Source organism: Acanthaster planci, linkage group LG12, assembly GCF_054643075.1.
Source record: "Acanthaster planci isolate LZ-2023a linkage group LG12, COTS_SCS, whole genome shotgun sequence".
Lineage (NCBI taxonomy): Eukaryota > Metazoa > Echinodermata > Asteroidea > Valvatida > Acanthasteridae > Acanthaster > Acanthaster planci.
In genome coordinates, this window is record NC_141788.1 from 1,452,482 (window position 1) to 1,475,113 (window position 22,632).

General features: G+C 40.3%; 2 protein-coding genes across 5 annotated transcripts in view; both read left to right on the forward strand.

Annotated features, from left to right (window-relative positions):
* Positions 1–3,455, forward strand: part of LOC110982763 (angiopoietin-1 receptor-like) — a 32,586-nt gene extending 29,131 nt beyond the window's left edge. For all 4 annotated transcript variants that reach the window (XM_087144380.1, XM_087144377.1, XM_022241566.2 and 1 more), the window contains 7 exons: positions 288–454; positions 606–722; positions 956–1,026; positions 1,321–1,361; positions 2,094–2,190; positions 2,381–2,486; positions 2,731–3,455. In XM_087144380.1, the coding sequence (XP_087000506.1) occupies positions 288–454; positions 606–722; positions 956–1,026; positions 1,321–1,361; positions 2,094–2,190; positions 2,381–2,486; positions 2,731–2,802 (671 nt within the window). In that variant the 3' untranslated portion in view covers positions 2,803–3,455. The remainder of the gene's footprint in view (positions 1–287; positions 455–605; positions 723–955; positions 1,027–1,320; positions 1,362–2,093; positions 2,191–2,380; positions 2,487–2,730) is intronic.
* Positions 3,456–5,240: 1,785 nt separating this feature from the next.
* The window catches only part of LOC110982769 (uncharacterized), a 29,835-nt gene continuing 12,443 nt past the window's right edge, over positions 5,241–22,632 (forward strand). The window contains exons 1-11 of the mRNA XM_087144349.1: positions 5,241–5,608; positions 7,339–7,449; positions 8,665–8,754; positions 9,751–9,963; positions 10,584–10,901; positions 11,445–11,744; positions 12,126–12,419; positions 13,149–13,448; positions 20,343–20,663; positions 21,223–21,522; positions 21,950–22,255. Of these exons, the coding sequence (XP_087000475.1) occupies positions 5,536–5,608; positions 7,339–7,449; positions 8,665–8,754; positions 9,751–9,963; positions 10,584–10,901; positions 11,445–11,744; positions 12,126–12,419; positions 13,149–13,448; positions 20,343–20,663; positions 21,223–21,522; positions 21,950–22,255 (2,626 nt within the window). The 5' untranslated portion in view covers positions 5,241–5,535. The remainder of the gene's footprint in view (positions 5,609–7,338; positions 7,450–8,664; positions 8,755–9,750; positions 9,964–10,583; positions 10,902–11,444; positions 11,745–12,125; positions 12,420–13,148; positions 13,449–20,342; positions 20,664–21,222; positions 21,523–21,949; positions 22,256–22,632) is intronic.

Below are 22,632 nucleotides of genomic sequence, written 5' to 3' on the forward strand. Positions count from 1 at the left end.
AAATGCAAACAAAGGCCAATGGGCGGTGTAGCAGAGGCTATTTTCAGTGTACTTATTTTCTTTTCTTTCAAAAGAGCTCAAAAGGCACCAAATGAGCCTCATCAAAGAAGGCCATAAGAGGTTACATGAAGCAAATTCCAAGTTTTAGCTCCCGAAACAAGTTTGGCCTTCCCGAAAATTTGAGATGGGTCCGCCCTTGAAAGTACAAATATGTATCTTTAAAGGGCATTGTTTTTTCGTTGGAAAAGCAAAATATTTCAAATTTAATTTTACGTACTTACAAACAGGTGTCTTGTACGTGGCCCTGGAATACTTGTCAAATGGTGACCTTCGTACCTACCTGAGAGAAGCAAGACCCGAGGGGGGAGTGGGTCAGTCGTCCCTATCCGATACCAAACTGCTGCAGTTTGCTGTTGACGTGGCCAAAGGGATGCAGCACGTGGCTGCTTCTGGGGTGTGTTTCTGAAATAAATTATACTTCACAGTGATTTAAAAAAACCTGATGAATAAATGACAATGATGTGTGGACTCTGTAACAGGACACAGTGCGTGACAACAAATCATATGTGTGAATGCCTTTTGAACTGTTTCTTGTGACCTTCCAGGTGATCCATCGTAAGGTGGCAGCGGCAAGCATTCTTCTGGATGACAACATGGTTGCTAAGATATCAGGATTTGGACTAGCAAGATGCGCAGAGGTCATTGTCGAGAAACCAAAGACGGTAATTGCCAACAACTGGCCTGTCATCAAAAGGCAACTCCCGTAGAAATGGCAGATTAGCTGACAGTTAAAATGCTGCTTGATCTTTTAAATGACATCATTTGTTAACAGCTGTGACACTGTCAAACTAATTGTGTGGAACATGAGGAACAGTTTGCCATATTCATGGCCCTAACAGAATACATTAATTAACTTTTCGGTACTGATATACCTTCTTTTCTGCTTCTGTGTCAGGTTTCTCCTCCCCCTCGCTGGATGTCCTTGGAAACCTTGAAAACAAATACCTACACTGCCAAGAGTGATGTGTAAGTACATCCCAAGTACTGTATATGCTCACAAGCCTGACAGTTAAGAATTTTCAGATTTTTGGTACGCCAGGAATCGAGCCGGACGCACGGAAGGGTAAAAATGAGCCAGTGGGTGTAGAATTTCCAGATTAATTATTCTAGGTATAAAGGCAACACGATTTGGAGGTAGAACTTCTTCTGATTAGCCTAAATTAAGTATTTAATTTAAACAATTGGCCACGATAAGGGAAATTACTAAATAGTAAAGTTACCATAAGTGATTCAGTCTTTACTGATTCTTTGCTGATACAGTTGGTCTTTCGGGATTCTTCTGTGGGAAGTCGCTACCATGGGTAAGTTATTTATTTAACTTGTGCTAACTTATACCAACAAAAGGTAGCCTGATGTTTTTCTTACTTCAGTATGGTAGATACATATGTTAGATTCATTTCAGACAATTTCTGTTCAACTCGAGTTACAAATAAACTTACTGACGAATGCACCTCAGCCGCAATCTATACCATTGGCATTATGACCAACGATAGACCAGATATTGATTATTAATCAGCACTTGCATGAACTGGGGTAATTTTGGCATAAGCCACACCCGTTGGTTGTCGTCGTCATATCTTCGCAACGCGCTATATGAATGATATAAGGTTCTCTCAAATGATTCTATGAAAGTAATTTTATCATAAAGTACACATTTTAGCTGGGTGTGAAGATTGTTTCGTTATAATCCTTTTTATGTGTTATCATTGAATTCAGTAAATGGCGCAAGTCCCCCCAAACCTTTGGCAGCACTTAATTAAATTCTAACTCACTTTCAAAAGTCGTTGATGGATGTTTGCTATTAGTAGATTCAAATAAAGGCACTATTTTTTGTTTTTGGAAAAGCAGAAACATCCTGCCAAAGTTACCCCGGCTGACGGTACATATTTTTACAACTATTCCTTCTATAAATGCAATGCTTTTGAAAGAAAGCGCTCCTCTTGCGCTTTCTTATAAATTCAAGTATTTCCATTTGCAAAGAAATTAATATCCGTAAAAATAATTTAATCACTGCATGTGATATTTTGATTTAGGCGAAGAACCGTACGCTGGCATCAAATCTACCAGCTTGGGAACAAGGCTTGAAAATGGATACCGCCTACACAAACCACCCAGTTGCGGCAACGAAATGTAGGAAATTTAGATCACTTTATTTCCAAACGAGCCAGTTTGATTTTGGGTTGGGGTGATTGGACAAGGCGTTACGACAAATTTTGGTGTAAATGCGCCAATTGCAAGGCCAGTGTTTGTCATGGCTTGTGGAAAGTGGTAACCTCTTTGTTAAACAACATTGATTTTTTTTCCTGTCAATTTCGCGTAGCTACGAACTGATGCAGCAGTGCTGGCAGGAGAACCCGAAAGATCGTCCTCCGTTCAAGAAAGTGGCCTCGGTCCTGGAACGGATGACCAAGGGCCACATACAGCAGGTGAGTAAATTGAGGCCCCTTATCGCATGTACATAAGAAATACATTTCAGCATCACCTCAGTAAGACTGTTTGAAGCCGATTTTCACTTTCAACGGACTTTCAGTGGCAGAAATAACTCTCATTTAATTACCACCAAGCTCTCTGTTATATTTCGTATTTAATAATTGTTTTTCTTACCTGGAAACTTTAAAAGGGTATATTTTTGATGATGAAATTTGGATGGCTTATACTTTTTTCTGTCAGAGATACATACAGGTGCCATCGAAGAAAGAGGCACAGCATTACTCAAACATACGCCCATACCAGGACGAGTAGACTGGAATTACAAGAAGAAATTTGAAGATGGAAGTTACAAATCATCAGCGAATGATACATAATTAAAAAAAAAGCTTATGAACGGTAATCACTGTAACTAGCCTTTAATTGTCTGAGAGAAGTACATTCCAGTGACAAGTATGTTGCGTATACACAGAAAGTGACGTCACCTGTAAACAGAAATGAAATGCTTAGACAAAATTGACAATATTACAGGTAATAATGATGGCGTTGAGTAGTTTATAGCTCTGCTTATAGTTTGCTAATGCACCATTTTATATCCGTTTTTCATAAGAACAGTGAAATGATCTTGTTATAGTTTTCATCGATCTTAACTTGTTTTTGCATGTGATGTATTAAGATAATGGTATACCTCAGCATTGTCAAACATACTCAGATTTGAATATTTATGCATGAGTTTTCCTTGAAACAGTTTATTGGACAGCACGCTGTTGTAAAAAAGTTTACAAGTTTGTGACAAATTCTTCAGTTCATGTTGCTCAAAATGCCACAGTTAGGTTTTAAACATTGAGTAATTCTTTTCTAAATAAGATTGAGCAATCGGTACTCTTGAACTAAGTCAGCAATATTACCGTTGTCTAGAACCCTGTCATTGTTGGAAGAATTTGTATATAATCCTTCTTTATGCAAAACCAGGAAAATCCAAGTCAGTTTATTGGCGGGTTGCTTGTCACGTGTCAATGAATCATTCGTCCCAGGCAAGGTGCAGTCGCACCGAAACATATGCTGTGTTTGTTTCATATGGATCGCGATCAGGACAGTGATCTGTCAGGTAGGTGAGAAAATATTTCCTAACTTGAGGGATCTTGGGAGGGGGCTACAACTTGGAACATGCTATGTCCAATCCCCCAAAGGGATCCAATGTTTACTTTTTACATGGAACGAAAGGGAACCTGGCAGTGCTATTTGGTTCCTTTCCAATAAGGCCAGCTTATAAAAAAAAAGGAGAAAGACCATCAAAGATATGAAAAAATCCCTCTCGTAAAAATTGCTTCTCCCAAAGACTGGTCCTGTATCTTCCCTTGCTTCTTTGCCAAATGAAACAGAAAAAAATAAAAATTATGTCATGACACACCAAAGTCATTTCAGAGTCTCAGCTAAGGATACTTTAAATTCGCACTGCCTGGCTTATTCATAACCTGTGTTCCCAGATTTGGGGTAGAAGTTACTGCACTTGTGAGTATGAATGATCTGTTAATAGGAGTAGCTTGATCTCTTGCCGTTACAAAGCCCAAAGTTATTTTTAACTATTTCTTGCTATGAAATCAAAAGAATCCTCAGAAGTGCCCTAGGTACTGTGCTATGTGACATTCGAGCCTAAAGAAACCAATACATGGGAGAAAATGAAGAAATATTCAGGAAAACACCATCGCGCACAAAATGCCACTGTTAGGGCGTGATCACTGACGGTCAAAATGCCTTTGGTATTTACAGAAACAGTATGATAGTTGGCTTATACTGTATTACGTTATAGTTTTACACCTTATAATTATAATACAAAGTAGTTAAAGTTAAATGTGTATTTGCTTTTAGTAGTAAGTAACCAAACGCGACAGTGACAGGTATTACCCTATTGCACTTTAAGGCACCACCCACTCAAGGTGCGTGAGGTTGATTTAGATTTGACTCATCAATGCTGCCTGATTTAAAGACTTTTAAAAGAATCCTGCACGATGTACATCAACGAATATATTCAACAGAAGCTTTTCAACATTCGCAATGCATCGTGGGATTGGGTGACAGCCTAGTAATGCATTTTCTGCTCAGTCTTATGGGGAAGTAAATTAGGAACAGGCTGATGGATCTTTCCACATCGTGCTTGCTTGGTGATATCGAGTGAAGTTAATCTTATGAACATCTGCTTCTATGTCACGTGCAGACCATGACGGCCAATTTTTTTTAGCCTGATGATCGACCGTTTCCGAAAGACGAGGAAGCGTTACAGTAAAAAAGCACACTCTCTGTAAAAAGATAAGCCGTTAAACCATCGCGTGTTATATATTGGGATTACACAAACCGTAGACATTTTTCCTTCGTCTGTCGGGGAAGGCAACACAATGCCTTGTTTTCTTTAGAACTTGTCGTACCTGTTCATCAAGTCACAGATAGATGCAAGCAACAAATAAAAAATCAAAATAAAAAACAAAGGTTAATAGCTAATACAAAGAAATGTTTGTCCTGAATTCTCTTTTACAACAGGGCACCAGTTACCACACGGAAAATGAATGTTATTGGTCACTGCGGATGAATGAGCTTCAAACCAGATTCTGATTGGCCAAAAAAGCTCAATACAAATAATTATAATATTTGTTGTCATATAGTCCAAGACTTAAACTGCTGATCATGAAAGTCCTTTTTCAAGAAGTTTGAAAATTAGGTTTTGTGTGAAAAACTTCCACTGTACGGATGTCGCTATACTTAGAAATTCAAATTCTCCGCGGCTGTTGCATGTGACGTTTACAGCTTTGTGAGTACAGCTAAACTGCTAATGTGAGAACGTACCAAACATTGACCCAGGAAACAGACCCGGACGCATCAAACAAAATGACAAAATGAAAGCAATCAAAGAATACCCGAGCTGACGAACTTCCTCTTTATTATGAAAAACAACATAAGTTACTCAAAGTTCGTTCGTCCGTAGAGTACCCACAGGTGTTACAGGTCCGGATAACGCAGTAGCATCAGAGGGATTTGTAGATTCAGCGAACCACCATGCTGAGTTATCGAGATTGTTGGTACCGTCTTGGTATAACATTACTCATAGCCTTCTCCATTCCTGATCAAGGTGAGTCGTTCTAAGATGTCAGTCAAACAAGTGAGTAACACCATCCGGTATGCCAGTGGAATTTGCCTTCTGTACTGTTTTCTTTGTCATGGAAATGAGCTCACAGCGAGTGAAGTCCACCACCCCTAATGCTGAACGAGTGCATTTCGCGCCGTGATTAAATTTCATAAAAACACCACTATTTCCAAAGCTTAATCTTGAAGCTCGCAAGTCTATTTCTTGGGGAATTTCTATTCATTGCCTAATGCAGAGGTGAGAGTTCTCAGCATTTTAGCTGATTTCAGTTTTTTGTTTTGGATTTCATTTTTTCCCTCACTGGCTGTGTCCAAAAAATATAGGAGATTTTCACAGCTCAGCTTCTTTATGCCTTTTTGGGCTGTTTTCAGCCAGTTTTATCATGATTGATCTATCTGACCCCTGCTCATGTGCGAGTCGCTACATGGGTAAAAATTATTGGGAAACAATTTATTTCTAAAATTGAATTAGCTATAAGCTGTGCTGATAACCTTTTTCAACCCTGATCAACTGAATTGATCAGGTCTCTGAGTAGACACTTGTTTCCCAGCACTATTGAAGTCTTTATAGACTTTTCTCCCCGCCGTCATCCCACACCTCAATCGAATCGATTTCCTACGAAATCGTGCAAGCTATACTCGGTGAGTATGGAATAGGCTGAAGGGGAGTAGGGCTTTTGTTATGATCTCTTCACAACTCATTGCTTTTTCTACAACTGTTCGGCTAAACGTTGCAGTGTGATCTTTGGATACATTTCCTTGTGCGATTGGAAGTCTAGATAATATTATTGTAGGAACTGTCGAGAGCAGGACACATCCGTTTTCTTTTGGCATTGACCTTTTCGTTTCCTCCATCCTTCAGAAGGGAGCACCAGATCTTTAATGATATGTGTGACTTAACCTCTCTGTGCGTTTTGAACGCTTTACATGTCCAAAATATATAGAGCGAGAACAACAGCCCAGCAATCTGTTGGGTACCAGTGAAAACGTTTTGTAGCCCTAATGGAGACTAATAATTTCTTATTTAGAAGAATTACCGCACGGTTCAGTCCATCCACAAGCTTTTCACACTTATAACGCCCATCACATTATGTCCGTAGGCCTACTATAAGTGCAACCTGAAATCTAGCGTTCAAGTCCTAACTGCAGATATTTTTTACCCGACTGGTTCTTCTTAAAACCATCGCACGAGAGATATTTCACTTGTTTCTACCACAAGTCTGTATAAATAAACGGGCTTTTGTAAGCACAATGGGCGGTAGCAACGTTTGAAAGTGGAACAAGGGTGTTTCAATGTTAAATCACAACATTTTAAATTTGAGGTACGAAGTTGAACCACGACTGTCCATTTTAGACAAAAGACTTCGGGCATCATTATTGGCACGTTTTGGTAGATTTCCTTCAAACGTGCTTGAGCCGATAATTAAGGAACTTTCACCCCAGCAAACAAACAAACAAACAACCCAACACACCAACAAACAAACACCCCAACAACCCAACAAACAAACAACCCAACAACCCACCCAACACCCCAACAAAAAACAAACAAACAACCCAACAAACACCCCAACAACCCACAAACAAACAAACCCACCCACCTACCTACCTACCTACCTACCTACCTACCTACTTACTGGTAACTCAAAGCAAATAAAACAATGCGAATTCAAAGATATATGACCTATAAGAACAACTTCTCCCTGTTTCCAATTCCAGGCTTGGCTGTTATCAACCTGCAGGACAAACACGTCAGTCAAAGCAGTAATTATAACGATGCGTACCCTTCCAAAGCCGTGGATGGTGACATTTACTCAATATCACACACGCGTGAGTACACCCATTTAGATTTTTTTAATTATATGGTTTGAAATCGCAGTGAACCTTATGGGGCGTCCTTTATGATTTTATAAGTACAACAGACCAAACGAAAATAAAAGTATGAAACCAATCTGTTTATAGGACAGAAGTACATTTAGAGGACAAAAGTGAATCAAATTAATTGATTAAATGAATAGGGATAATTTGTATTGGGTATATCTTTGTTACAGCCTGCATTGCTTTGTGTGGTCTTGAGGCGAGACTATATAATAATTGTGCACTAAATACGCCATTTGCGAGTTAAATTTGAATAAAATCTGGTACACTGAGTTATTTAAATTCACGAGAACATAACTTGAATTTTCCGTACTAAAACCACTGTTGCTATACCACGTGATTCGAGGCAAGCTTTTGCTTAGTTACATAAGAGAGGCCTTGCAACAATACACTGTTCTCAATGGATACGAACTGCACAAAGAAACCAGTCCATTCCAGAGATGGTTGTCGCTATGCAAAAGCTTGCCCCGAATCATGAGGTATAGAAACAGTGTCTTTAGTCGGGGGAATTCAAATTGTTATGTTTCTGTGCAATCAGATAACACAGTGTACCCGATTTTATTGAAATTATATTCGCAAGTGGCTTATTGATCAAGCTCCCAGTTAACCACGCCCATATAAGATAATTGCCTCTGACCATCCTAGAAAAGGAAATTACGCGGACCGAGCATATACGTGAACGGTGCATGCAGTGTGCGTGTGGTGATTCGAGGAATTAAGTACTGGAAGGTCTTGTTACTACAGGAAAGTTGTAAAAATTATCTATTGGCGTGTTACAACCACCTAAACACGACATTTTATGCGGAAATTTTCAGGCCTCTAGATCAGGACGCCATTTTTATTTTCAATTCTCGGCCGAATGACGTCATGAACGTATATGCATATATTGATAATTGCTGGTGATTGGTTCCCCAGGAAAAGCGGGGGAAAACAAAGAAAAACATAAGCCAGTGCTACAAATTCCCAAGACATTAGTGTGAGCTGGTAGGGTTAGTCTTTGGGTGCGCTAGAAGGCGTCCCAATTTACAAAAACATTCGCGCGCAAGCGGCGATCGGCTATCGATCACTGACGTCTTGGGCCAAGACTACACACACCACTGCGATAGCACACGCAACAGCAGTGACAGACAAATCCCCTGAAGAGATCATTATTTGTAATTCTTTCAGAGTGTAGCGGATACCAGTGGTGGAGAGTTGATCTTGTAACTACCTACTGCGTGGAAAGGATCACCATTGTCAATAGACTCGACGGATACGGTAAGGCACTGTAGATTGCATTCGAAAGGAATGTATAAAGTCTTTGCAAGCCCTGCTGCTATGGCTTCCGAACTTTGCTGAACTGAGTAATGAAAGAACCATCCTCTATCAAGAAAATGTACTTGCTAAAGGGAGTAGGCAATCACCAAAATTCCAAACTCCCAAAGGACAAAGAAGCTTGTATAAAAAGTACATTTCGCTGAGTTAATCTCAGAATAATCCCAGAATGAAAATCTCTTTCTCTCAACTATGGTCAGGGTAGTTTGTTTAATCTTTGACATTATTTTCTGTTGTATAGAGAATCAAACAGCGTCGAAAATTAATTCATTAATTATTAATTAACAGAAGTTTTTCTTTCCAAGTCTACATCTGTCCCCATCTGCCCCGAGCAGAAGCACCCAGTCATCATCAGTGAAAGAGCTGCATGAGTCGGGAATGTTCATATTTGCTTGCATAATACCATTAATGCTCCTTCAACTTCCAAAGTTTACACCTTTATGGTAAATCATTAAAGGTGTTCTTGGACGTCGCAGTAAACTTTCGGAGGAGCAAGTTTAGATTTTGGTTGTTTTCCTTTTTGAGGAATTACAGATCTCCCAAGTTTGTTTGTAGAGATAATTTTTAAAATTATTTTGTTTTTAAGAAACCCTGATTTAAGTTATATTATATTTGCATACCGGTAAGGGAAAGATAGTTGGCGGGGCTTAGAACCTACGATGTAATTGATTTTAACGTTGTTAATATTTTAACTTGACAACCATTAAGCTATGATGTCATCATTAAAGCAGCTTAAATTCAACGAGTTTTTCTTGGAAATTAAATAATTCGTGACCTTGTAACTTTATCGTGTAAATGAGCTTCCAAAAAGATGTCGTAAAGACAAATTTTCAAAAATGTACATTGGTTTTGGAAATGCACTCTTGGTGGCAGTCCCAGTAGCTGGTCTCGTACGCTTTGGCTGAAGTTTTGAGGGTTGTTTATCTTCTGTCATCGCAGGCGATCGATTAGCCGGAGCCGTAGTGAGAGCTGGGGTGAATTCAGTTCACTCACAGAACCAACAGATCGGATCGGCGGTCAGCTCCAGTCAAGCCTCTCCTGACGGACAGACGATTCATTTCGTGGCCAATCCCAGCGTTAGGGCTCGGTACGTCAGTGTGGAGCTTTCGAACAATTGCTTACAACTGGCTGAGCTAAGGATTGAGGAAGAAGGTGAGTGCGTCGGGTTTCCTTGCTTCCTTATTTCCAGTGTTGAATCTAGTACTTTGAAATAGGAAATGCCCGAGATGTGGCTGCTTAAATACAACTGCTAGAATTCATCATGCTTTTGCTCAAAAGGTGCTGAACCCCAAAATAAACCCTGATCCGGGTGCGCTTGAAAAAAAACTGCCCAAAACATGTCGAGTTTGCAATTATATTCGAAGTTCATTTCCCTACTTTATAAAAATTCAGCTTCAAAAAAGCCCTTGGTTCTGTGGTCACTAGCATGTTAATTTACGGAAGCTGTAGATATTTAGTTGCCTTATTTGAAAGAGAAATGTTGTGCCAAAAACTGACCTCTCACTTCTGAAGTATTACTGGATACATGCAAACTCGATGTACTCGTACCCAGATGAAATGATGGAATATTTTGAGGCTTTCATGAAAAAAAACCGAAATTTTAACAGGAAGCTCAAATAAGTAGAATGTATACCCACATCAGCCCCTGGCCGATTTGGCTTACACCTAGGCTAAGCAGGACACCACAAGAAGGCAACGAGAAAAACACTGCACTACGTGGTCATAACGTGATCGATCATCCTGTCTGTGATTTGTTTTGTGTTGTTCTACAGCCCCAGATCCAGTCAGCTCACTGCAAATTTCCCAACCCGTCGGTACCTCTCACAATCAACTTGTAGTCACATGGACTGAGCCAGCCAACCACTGTCCAGTTGATGCCTACATCATCAGATATACACTGACTAGGATAAAAGCATGTAGCACGAACATCTCCAATCCTGTTACCGTCTCCCAAACTGTTGCAAGCAGTGTCACTTCTGAGACCCTGGACAGCTTGAAACCCTACTCTGAGTACTCGGTGTCCGTGGTTGCTGGCAATTCAGCGGGGTATTCAATTGCACTGGAGGCCTATGGAGAAACCAGTGCAATAGGTTGGTTGTATTCTTAATGAAGCCGACAAACATAATTTCAGAAATTATGCAAAGCCACTATTTAATCATGAAATAAATTATTAATAAATAAATCTCCTGTCAGTTTTTCCCTATATCTTACTTGAAAAGACATGCTGCAAACAATGTGATGTTTATTTGGTGTCTGTTTAACACCCTTGGTGTTGCAGAAGACTACACCAGTCGGGTGCACTCCTCTGATGTTGCTGAGGTGTTAATTTATCACCACCGCAGCAGCGGTGTTTAGAAGATGAGGATCAAGAAATTGGACCGAGATTAAACAGCACTTGTAGTGTAAAGATTCACCCCCACCATTGGCCTGTCGAAACCTTTGCAGATTTTCACGTCCTAAGAGCTGCCACAATGCCCCATAACATCTTGAAGCTGTAAGACTTGGATAACATGATGAATACTGATGGGGGTATTCTCAATAATCAGTAACGCATGGTTGTGGGCCCCCTATCAGATGACATATTTATTCAGCATCAATATAACTGATTGTATTTTGTGTTTTGGTGCCGACAGAGCCAAGCTTTCTACCAACAGTGACTGTGCTGGAGACTACATCCACTACATTACGTTACTCCTGGAATGAAATCCCGTGTGATGAGGTGAACGGCCCATCATCATCCTATCAATATCGCGTGTCTGTGACTGACATCTCCATTCGTGGATCCCAGTCTCACCCTACTCATTACCGCGCAACAAGAACTGCGGGGTGGCTTAAACCCTGTAGACCATACAGTATAAAGATGGCTGCTATCAATGACATTGGCCTTGGACCTTACGGCAGTGCTCAAGAGGTGACAACCCCGAGCGGTGTTGGTAAGTCTCCAAATGAATGTAGTTATAAACCTCACCAATCTGAATTGGTGTTTGGCCTTGAAAGCTTGTGTGTATTTTTGAAATGTTTATCTATTAGAAATCTCGACACTTTGAGGGCAACAGTGTCGAGCAAGTGTAAAGCAAATTTTGAAAAGAGAGACAAGTCCAACTTCTTTCGGTGATTTTGATAAACAGCAAGTGGAGCTTATTTTAGTTTTTCGTTCAGTATCAACACCCAGTTCGTTAATGTAATGTGACCGTAAGTGTAGCATGTGTTTTAAAGTACCAAACGAACTACATGTACGCCTATATTCATGTCCCCCAATACTTAGCAGTCCACAGATTTCTGGTTTATTCTTTTCTCTGTATTTTCCAAATGAGTTTTGGGTCTGTCTGCTAATGCTGTGAATGGCTACCCAACAATGCTGCAAGTAAGTTGGAATCGACCGTCTGCCAACTGTATCATAACCGACTACACTCTGAGCTACAGTTTGACTCGGATGGTGAATTGTGAAACCGAGGTCAGCAATCGAATAGTTGCTGGGACAACGGCAGACACTGAGTACAGTATTACGGGCCTTTCACCGTACTCTAATTACACCATTTATGTAGCAGCCAGGACATCAGCTGGAGAGGGAGATGAATCGTTTGTTCATGGAAGCACAGCAGAAGCAGGTAGAAATTACATATTAGGGATGGGAACAAATCAATAAAGTCCCAGTGCTCCAACATGCCATTTTTTTGTAAGTTCCATTGGTCCTTAGTGTCATCGGACCTACGTGCCATTGGACCTACACGTGCCGTTGGGTCTTCGTGTTGTTAATTGGACCTATACGTACCATCGGACCTACGCGCATTGGGCCTACGCACTATTGGTCCTGTGTGCTACATACCAATGGACCTACGTGCCAATGGTCCTATGTAACATTGCTCCAACGTTCCATTGATTTTACTTTCCATCGGTCCTGCGCGCCATGGATCCAGCGTTTCATTGGTCCGGTACATATCATTGGTGTTCACAATTGGTCCTACGTCCATATTGGTCTTACATCCATTCCGCAGTAAAAAGAATGAACAAGAAAAAAAGAATTAATCAAAAACGCCAGGCAGATATTTATATCTCCACAAACGCAATGCGAATATGTTAAAGTCTTCGAAACTTTTTGTCTTTGAGTGTTTGAATGCATTATTTAGAATGCCTTCATAACATTAACTGTGTGTTCACGCGCTTCAAAGAACACACTCAATCAAATACATAAACGTTATGTGTAGTTTATACGTTTCTTTTTGGCGAGATTTCCGTTGATTTTCACTGAATTGCTCTCAGTTGAGTGATATTATTGATGAGGTAGTGCATTTACGCGTACATCTATTTGCAATTATGTAGTATGACTTTTTGTACAGTGCCCACAGAACCTCCAAGCGATGTTATCAACACATCAAGGCAGAAACAAGGACTGAGGTTCGAGTGGCAGCCACCACCCTGCCTGGGTCGCCGGGGTGTCATCACAGGATACGGGTACCGACTACTGGATCTAGAAAGAGGAGGGGAAAATATTACTGAAAACACCCCTTCGTATGAGAGGCAAGCTGAAATCAGCGGACTGGTACCCTGCACACTGTACTCATTCCAAGTCCTAGCACGTACTGCAGCTGGTGATGGTCCGTATAGTGAGGCGATAAGGCTACGCACAGGCCTAGGAAGTGAGTAATAACACTTATGTACCTCTGCATGCTTCATAGGCATTTTTCAGATTACTGACATTTTAGCCAATTTTGGACTTCCCAAATTTTAACCAAACAAGGAAGAACCCCAGTGCTTAAAGTTTACACAGTGACCACAAGAAAGGAAGCCCATAGACCTTTTAAACAAGGAATGTATAGAATTGTCCAGGTAGGGTACTAGTTGCTCTGATTCAGATGGACCGTGCACTGTAAAAATGCGCTGCACATGATGCACTTGTAGACTAGCGGCTATTTGTCCCAGAATCATGAACACCTCATGCACTTAGTTTTATGCACCTTAAGTGTTAGACGGCCAACTAGTGCACGTTTACTAGCACATAACGACTAGCACGTATTTGTCCCAGAATCATGAACACCTGAGGCACTATTGCACTTCAGGTGCTATTTTCCTAGCACATAACGACTAGCACGTATTTGTCCCAGAATCATGAACACCTGAGGCACCATTGCACTTCATTTTCCTAGCACATAACGACTAGCACGTATTTGTCCCAGAATCATGAACACCTGAGGCACCATTGCACTTCAGGTGCTATTTTCCTAGCACATAAAGACTAGCACGTATTTGTCCCAGAATCATGAACACCTGAGGCACCATTGCACTTCAGGTGCTATTTTCCTAGCACATAAAGACTAGCACGTATTTGTCCCAGAATCATGAACACCTGAGGCACCATTGCACTTCAGGTGCTATTTTCCTAGCACATAAAGACTAGCACGTATTTGTCCCAGAACCATGAACACCTGAGGTACCATTGCACTCCAGGTGCCAGTTTCTCAAATAGCACTTACTAACACCAATTGCACCTGAGACACTTTGTGCCTCAGGTGCTAGTTAACGCGCTACTTGCAGCACAGCATTTACCTGAGGCACGTCCATTACCTCCTGTATTTCAAGCATTGATGCATTCACATACATGCACCTGAGATGACACGGCATTTCCATTACTTCATGTACATCAAGCAACGAAACAAGTGACAGAGGTGACATTCTTAGGAAAAGTTTAGGCACCAGCAGACTAACGCCTAATGTTTGACATGTATGCGATGCGCACGGACCACATAAAGTAAATCTTAGTTGGCTTCTATTCACATGAAGATTATACATTTTATGCATTGACATGATTATTATCACTGGATGGCAGTTGCAAGCATACAATGTGAGTATATTAAAAGCAGTGTTAGGAACATTTCTAATATACATTCAATCACATGATTGATTTCTTATTTATGCATGTAGTAGCTATAAAAGATCTGGATAAAATGTGGTATTTGAAATGGTACAGAACATGATTGATTGATATAACTACCACTTTGTATCTCAATTACAGACTTAAAAAAACAAACTTGGCACAAAATGCTCCAAAATGCCTGAAGAATCCAAGATAATGGATTATTTTCCTGTAGTGTTTCAATCCCAGTAGACATGAATCAAATGTAAGGCTGTAGGGAAACGCATTTAGCTGGATTGCATTCGGTCACAAATGGGTTAAAACACAAGCAAATTTGACTGAATAAATTGGGTGACTGAGAGGTTAAAGTTGAAACAATCAGGTTTTTCAAACAAAAGTCGGCCGACCAGTGTTGGAAACTGACAAGAAATACTATACTTTTCTGGTGCTATTATTTTACAGGATCAAATTTTGAATGTAAATTTCCAACATTTCAATGAGGTACTACGTGAAATGACTGTAGTTTTGTTTGTAGTTTTGCTTGCCCATGTACATTCCCTTAACACTCCCAGTTAAATTAACAGTTAAAATTATCAGTTTCACTTGACGTATTCGATATAAAATATTACAAAACTTCTCAAAAACTTTGAAACTTTTCAACACTTAACTTTTCATGAAACACTTATTAAAAAACTATTAGTTGGCATTGGTTAATATTTTCTCATTACTGAATATGGATGCCTTCCTCTTTGTTTGGAAGACCCTCTAAAAATATTTTTAAATGTTATACACCCTTTCATTACATTATTTATAAGAGAATTTTGATTTGTCCAGTTAACTTGTTTTTGTTTTCTAAATGCGTAATGACAGACATGAATTATGAATTAGAAGAGATCAAGGTAGTGAGTCTTTCTGGCAAATTAAAACTGAATTGAAACCAAAATGAGGGTCAGTATTATTTGAGGGTTTGTCAGTGTCACAAAAGGGTGGGGATATGTCTCACAATAGTGTCCACCATCCCCACCAAACATTCAACTGACAAGTTGTGGCTGTTTAAATGTCACGTTAACCATAAAGCAAACCACTGCACAGAAATCCAAAACAGGTTTTAAGTATCTTGTTTTGTGTTCATGGAATGCATTTGTCACAGATGAGAAATACACCTAACATCCATTCCCCTGAAAAAAATCTCTGCATTTCAATGTTGATTTTTCTGTGTCCAATTCAGTTTCATATTGCATGAAATCCTCACACTTAATAAAGAAGCAAATGTTGTAATCACAATTTGCCAACACGAAAAAATCTGTTAAAGGTCATGCACTGAGTCTCTCCTGATTGACATGCGACTTTGGAAAGTCGTTTATCTAACGATAAAAATCCAACCCTGCCACCTGTATGGTCAATTCTAATTAACAGTATAGGTTACTCCAGACTTTGGCATGTCTTTCACCATTCTGCCCGGCAGAAAATGCTGCAGGAATTTGTATGAGCATGACGGAGTATCCATGTGGATATTCGAAGTCAAGGATGTAGTATCCACCCAGTAAAGTGAGTATCCTCCGCTTGACTGGTTGTTGTCCATACACTTCAACCATGGTTCTTTGAAAGCTGACAACGTGTGCTCCAGTTGGTACCTTCTCGTCCATGCTGATCACGAGGGTCGGGGAATTTTGTGTGTTGTCAATTTTCTCACCAACCTGCGTTATTACCAAGAAAATTAATTTATGAAATGTGCATTTGGATTGTCAAGCAGTTTACAGGGAACTTTTTTGTTACTGTCCACTGTTGTCAGCACAGCCACTTTGGTTTCAGCAAACAAATACCTGTATAGACACCCGTATTGCTTCCTCAACTATGGAACAAGAAGGTGTGGGATTTTTTCCATCCTATGCAAATTGTGTTGCTCATCATAGGTATATAACAGTTTACTCAAAAGAGAAACTGTCGCACTTGATTTAGATTTAATCTAATTCTATTGAAGAAAATGTGTAAAGATCTGTATTTCATGTAACAAATATCAAGTGGCTTTAAATTATGAAATCGGAGGAAAATTATTGCATGAAAAAATCTAGACTTTTCCAGTTCCTTCTGTTTGAAATCCCCCTGCTTGTCAAGGAAAATGCGTGCGTATTGACAATAAACATATGCAGAGAATTTTGAGAAACTTAAAAGGAAATGGAACAATAAAATAAAGGGGGATGGCTAACAAAATTACAAATGTAAACTTGTAGTAATAGCTGTCCTATTTCACTCTGTGCCACTCTGTATTTGGACAGCTTCCTGAGAAATTGAGCGCGGGATCTATAATGAACAAGTTGTTACAGGGAACAATTATAAGCCCCCCCCAAAAAAGAAAAAACATTCTACAGCGGTGGCCACATACAATGGAGGGGGCCTCAACCTGGGCAACCTAGCCTACATAAACTTGTTTATAAACGACCTGTGTCGTTTCGACAGAAGGTGTTTAACTAACGTTTGGGCCCATACCTACCAATATCTGATCTAGGCTAGGCCTATACATGGGAACAGTGCCATTCCTTCCTTGCATGGCCTTTGCATACGTGCGGCCGTGCACGGGTAAACATAGCGTTGGGATCAGTCATAAGACCTAACATTAGTGTCACAGTGAATCCCAGCAAGTAAAATCTGTTTCTCCCACAGTAAGAAACCGTTGAAACTAATGCAAACTGCTTGAGTACTTACTCTCAAATTTCTCGATGACATCATCGGTAATGTCCTGTTCCCGACGGAAAGCACACAATTCTTCTGTTGTCTTCGTCTTCAGATCTCCGATCAACGACGCCATGTCAGTCGCATGTGTGCAATCGTGTCAACAACATACAAACGGCCGCCGGTGCATGTAGTATGCTATAACATACATGTACGTACGTGTACATATGCGCCCGCGTACCTGTGTCATATTTCATGCCAGGACTGTTTTTCATACGCGGCAGGAAAAATAATCCGGTTAAAGGCTATACTCTTGAAATACAAAACGGCACTTTGTTACTTGGCAAAAGAAACGAACAGTCTAGAGCCTCCTTCACATGACCAATGCAAGATGGATTTATATGAAAAACACTGGACTAGAAAGTACTAATAAAAGGGGAAAAAAGTATAAATTAATACGCCAAGTGTTTCCTGTCACGTGATCAAAAGGGCGGCAAGTGATACATCAGGCGTCTCAGGTGATGAAATTCCCCCACTTTAGCCGTTGATGATGTGCCCTGCTGCCGAGGTTAGGCTTGGGCTAATCGCTGCTCATAATGAAGATGGCTTGCCAAAATACAGCTCAGCTTTTCTTCGGTGGGCTAATAAATTAGGGTTCACAGGCCGCGATCGCCGCAGTGGCGAAATATGTAGTGTTACTTGCACAATATTATTCTTTATCAATTCAGGTGCATGATTAACCATTCAAGAGCTGGAAATACGTGCCCCATTAGGTAAGAGCAGACTCACTATAGCTACAGGCATCGAACCACTGCTTCATGTGCAGTAAACCAAGTCTTGTAGCTGTTAAGTATCACGTACCTTGTCTTATTACTTAGACAATTTAGGAGCATCATGGATATATGAGTGGCATATTCACTTAAGGTTCTAAATCCTATTGTTTCCAACACATGCAAAGCCAAAGCCACAGGCAGGGACGTCGGCACGTCGAGTTATAAAACATATTATGTTTACCAGGTAGGCCTACCCATTACGTACATGTATGAACATATACTGGTGCCTCATGTTAGATTAAATTCACTACAGGTAACTAATATGCTTCAAGTACGTTGGTGCTGCAGTGCTTCAAGTATATGAATCCCATCATGTGTCAATTGCTACTTTTCAGGTGCAGCGAGTTTCAAGTTATACCGTTGTACCTCAGGTACCTAAAAGTGTGATTCAAGCACATTAGGTGCCACTGAATGAACCTCCAGTGTCAGTAGATTGCCACTTGGACGATTCAGGTGCACTTAGTTTATATTGGTGCGCAAATACAGGTGCATGAGATGAGATCAAATGCACTTCTGGTACCTACAAGAGTGCTTCAAGCACTTTAGGTGCCATTGAATAAACCTCAGGTGTCAACATATTGCCATTTGAACGATTCAGGTGCACTTAGTTTATATTGGTGCGCAAATACAGGTGCATGAGATGAGATCAAATGCACTTCTGGTACCTACAAGAGTGCTTCAAGCACTTTAGGTGCCATTGAATAAACCTCAGGTGTCAACATATTGCCATTTTAAGGATTCAGGTGCAGTGAGTTTATATTGGTGCGCAAATACAGGTACATGAAATAAGACCAAATGCCTTTCTGGTACCTACAAGAGTGCTTCAAGCACTTTAGGTGCCATTGAATAAACCTCAGGTGTCAACATATTGCCATTTTAAGGATTCAGGTGCAGTGAGTTTATATTGGTGCGCAAATACAGGTACATGAAATAAGACCAAATGCACTTCTGGTACCTACAAGAGTGCTTCAAGCATGTTATGTGCCATTGAATGAACCTCAGGTGTCAACATATTGCCACTTGAACGATTCAGGTGCAGCAAGTTTATATTGGTGCGTAAATACAGGTGCATGAGATTAGATCAAATGCACTTCAGGTGACTAAAAATGTGCTTCAAGCACGTTACGTGCCATTGAATGAACCTCAGGTGTCAATATATTGCCATTTGAACGATTCAAGTGCAGCGAGTTTATATTGGTGCCCAAATGCAGGTGCATGAGGTGAGATCAAATGCACTTCTGGTACCTACAAGAGTGCTTCAAGCACTTTAGGTGCCATTGAATAAACCTCAGGTGTCAACATATTGCCATTTTAAGGATTCAGGTGCAGTGAGTTTATATTGGTGCGCAAATACAGGTACATGAAATAAGACCAAATGCACTTCTGGTACCTACAAGAGTGCTTCAAGCATATAAGTGCCATTGAATAAACCTCAGGTGTCAACATATTGCCACTTGAACGATTCAGGTGCAGCAAGTTTATATTGGTGCGTAAATACAGGTGCATGAGATTAGATCAAATGCACTTCAGGTAACTAAAAATGTGCTTCAAGCACGTTAGGTGCCATTGAATGAACCTCAGGTGTCAATATATTGCCATTTGAACGATTCAAGTGCAGCGAGTTTAGATTGGTGTCCAAATGCAGGTGCATGAGGTGAGATCAAATGCACTTCAGGTACCTAAAAGTGTGCTTCAAGCACGTTAGGTGCCATTGAATAGACCACTGGAACAATTCAGGTGCAGCGAGTTTATGCTGGTGAGAACGTATAGGTGCATGAAGTGAGATCAAATGCACTTCAGGCACTAAAAGTATGCTTCAAGCATTTGAAGTGTTTTGGTTGAAATGTTTACTGTCACCTCACATGAGTCAGGTGTCCGCATGTTCTCACTTAATCGCCTCAAGTGCAATAAGTACTAAGTCACATGCACATGCAAGTGCACGAAGTGCGTGCAATTTTTACAGTGTGGCTTAGGGGTTAGGTTTATGAAAACTCATGCTCATTGTTAGCAGCCAAATATTGAATACATTACTGTCCAGGCGTTCAAACAGAGATATTTCTGCTGTTAGTGTGATCCACATGGTCATAGTCGACTCACAGGAGGAGGGTTAAAAGTAGGCTCTGTTCACTCTGACCTCATCATTAAAACAATTAAAGAATTGTTGGTTTGTTACACAGCGCCAGGTCCAGTGAGCTCACTCCAAGTTTTCCAACCTGACGGTATCTCTCATAATCAACTTGGAGTCACCTGGTCGGCGTCGGCCAACACCAACTGCCCAGTTGATGCCTACATCATCAGTTATACCCTCACAAGGATCCTCGCCTGCAGTTCAAGCATTGCAGACCCTGTCACTGTAACGCAGACTGTCTCCAGCAGCGTCACTAATGTGTCCTTCAGCAACCTGAAACCCTACTCTCGCTATTCTGTAGCAGTGATGGCTATGAACTCGGCAGGGAATTCCACCCAGTCTACGTCAACACAAAGCACTACATCAACAGGTTTGTAACTTTGGAAATGTCAGGCAGTCTGGCACAGTCCTTATATTAGTTGGTGTGCTATGAAGTCAGAGAACTGTGTAACTAGATTAAGCCTGGTATAGTTGTAAGCAAACTCATTTACGAGGAATAAAAAGGAATGAAAGAAGGAACAGGGGAAAATTATTTTCATCTGAAACCTTTATGCCATCATCTTTCACAGTGCATTCGTTTTCTGAGTAACATGGATTGGGCTATCTCCAATAAGTGCCTACCTTTTTGAATGACGGTCGACAACAGAATTGAACAAGGAAAATCCACCTATGAAATTAAATTGGCGGGACGGACTTGAAATATGAATCTGTAGATTCAAACTAAAAACTTCATGCTGCCAAGCAGGTCTATAACGTCTGACGCTTGCTTTTCAGTCGTCAAATATCGTCAACAGTATGGAACTATATTTCTCTAAAATGTGAGCTATATTTAAATCTGCTCTGACAATTGGCATGTTTACTCGAAATTCTGCCAAATAATTTAAATAACTCTGAATTGAATGATGTAATTTTCTTTTTTGTACCAACAGTATCCAGCTTCATTCCGACAGTGAACTTGCAGGAGTCAGATGTCACATCTGACAGCATACGCTTCACATGGGATGAGGTTCCCTGTGAGGAGCTGAACAGTCCATTATCATACTATAATTACAAAACGGAGCTCAGAAACCAAGCAACCGGTGAATTGGTTTCGTCCGACTTACGTTATCAGGTGAAACGGGCAACTCAGCTTACCCCCTGCACGTCCTACAGCTTTGAGGTTGCAGTGAGAAATACCATTGGCATTGGAAGTTATAGCAATGCCACTGAGGTGACAACCAGCACTGTTGGTAAGTGATTATTTGACAAATTTTGAGATTTTCTTTTTGGTGTTGTTGCTGTTAATTTATTATTTAATGTTTGTGGTAGTAATTGTTAATGAAGGAAAATATTTTGAGATCGTCATAATGCACAGTGTGTTTTTATTCAGGGCCCAAATATTCTCAGTTGGCAAACAATGATATGAAAATCTTTGGTATTCATGTATTGATCTAGTGAGTAATTATTTTGCTTTTGAGGATGATTTTTATATGATAATACGGAGTTTAATATTTGTGAGCAGAGTAATGAATTTATCAAGTGAAAGGTTTACCCATGTTGATATATTGGGTAGAATATGAAAAATGAATCAAATATGTGTATATAAGATGAAGAATGAACATAGAAGCAATTCTTCGGAAAGTATACAAGTTATTTTTTTCTTTTAATTTCTTTTAGCTCCATCTCAGGTTCAGGCATTATCTGTGGATTCCGTTGAAGACCAGCCCACTGCCCTGCGCGTTAGATGGAATCAACCGTCTGGCAACTGTCCTATAGATAATTACACAATCCACTACGACCTGGTCTGGTTATCGCAGTGCGAGATACCAGAAAGTAATCGTACCCTGGTGGGGACAACAGAAGGCACGGAGTACAGCATCAGAGGCCTTTTTCCTCACTCTAGATACAAGGTTGATGTGACAGCTAGGACTTCAGCGGGAGAGGGGGACGGATCTTACGTCTATGCTGATACAGCTGACGCGGGTGGGTAGATTGATGCTGCGATGGTTGACAATGACTTCTGGCCTGTTCATTCATGCTGTATAGCCTGCTCAGTGTTTTGGAGTAGCAAGGGGAAGCTCGGCAAAGAGTTTGCTTCGATGCAGCAATAAAAATAAAGTCCAGAAGCTTGTCTGGAAAGGAAGGGAAGTGTTTTACCAGACAGAAAGGACGTTTTCAGGAACACTTTCTTTGTTTTGAAAAACCAAATGAGACAAGGGTAGACGCATATATCTAAGAGCAGGAATTCCTACGGTCACCTGTGATTGGCTGAAAGTTTATTTTCATTTTCAGCATATATGTGATAATCTTATGTGGGTTGCTTTATTTCTGCTACACATTATTTGAAAATCTGATTATCA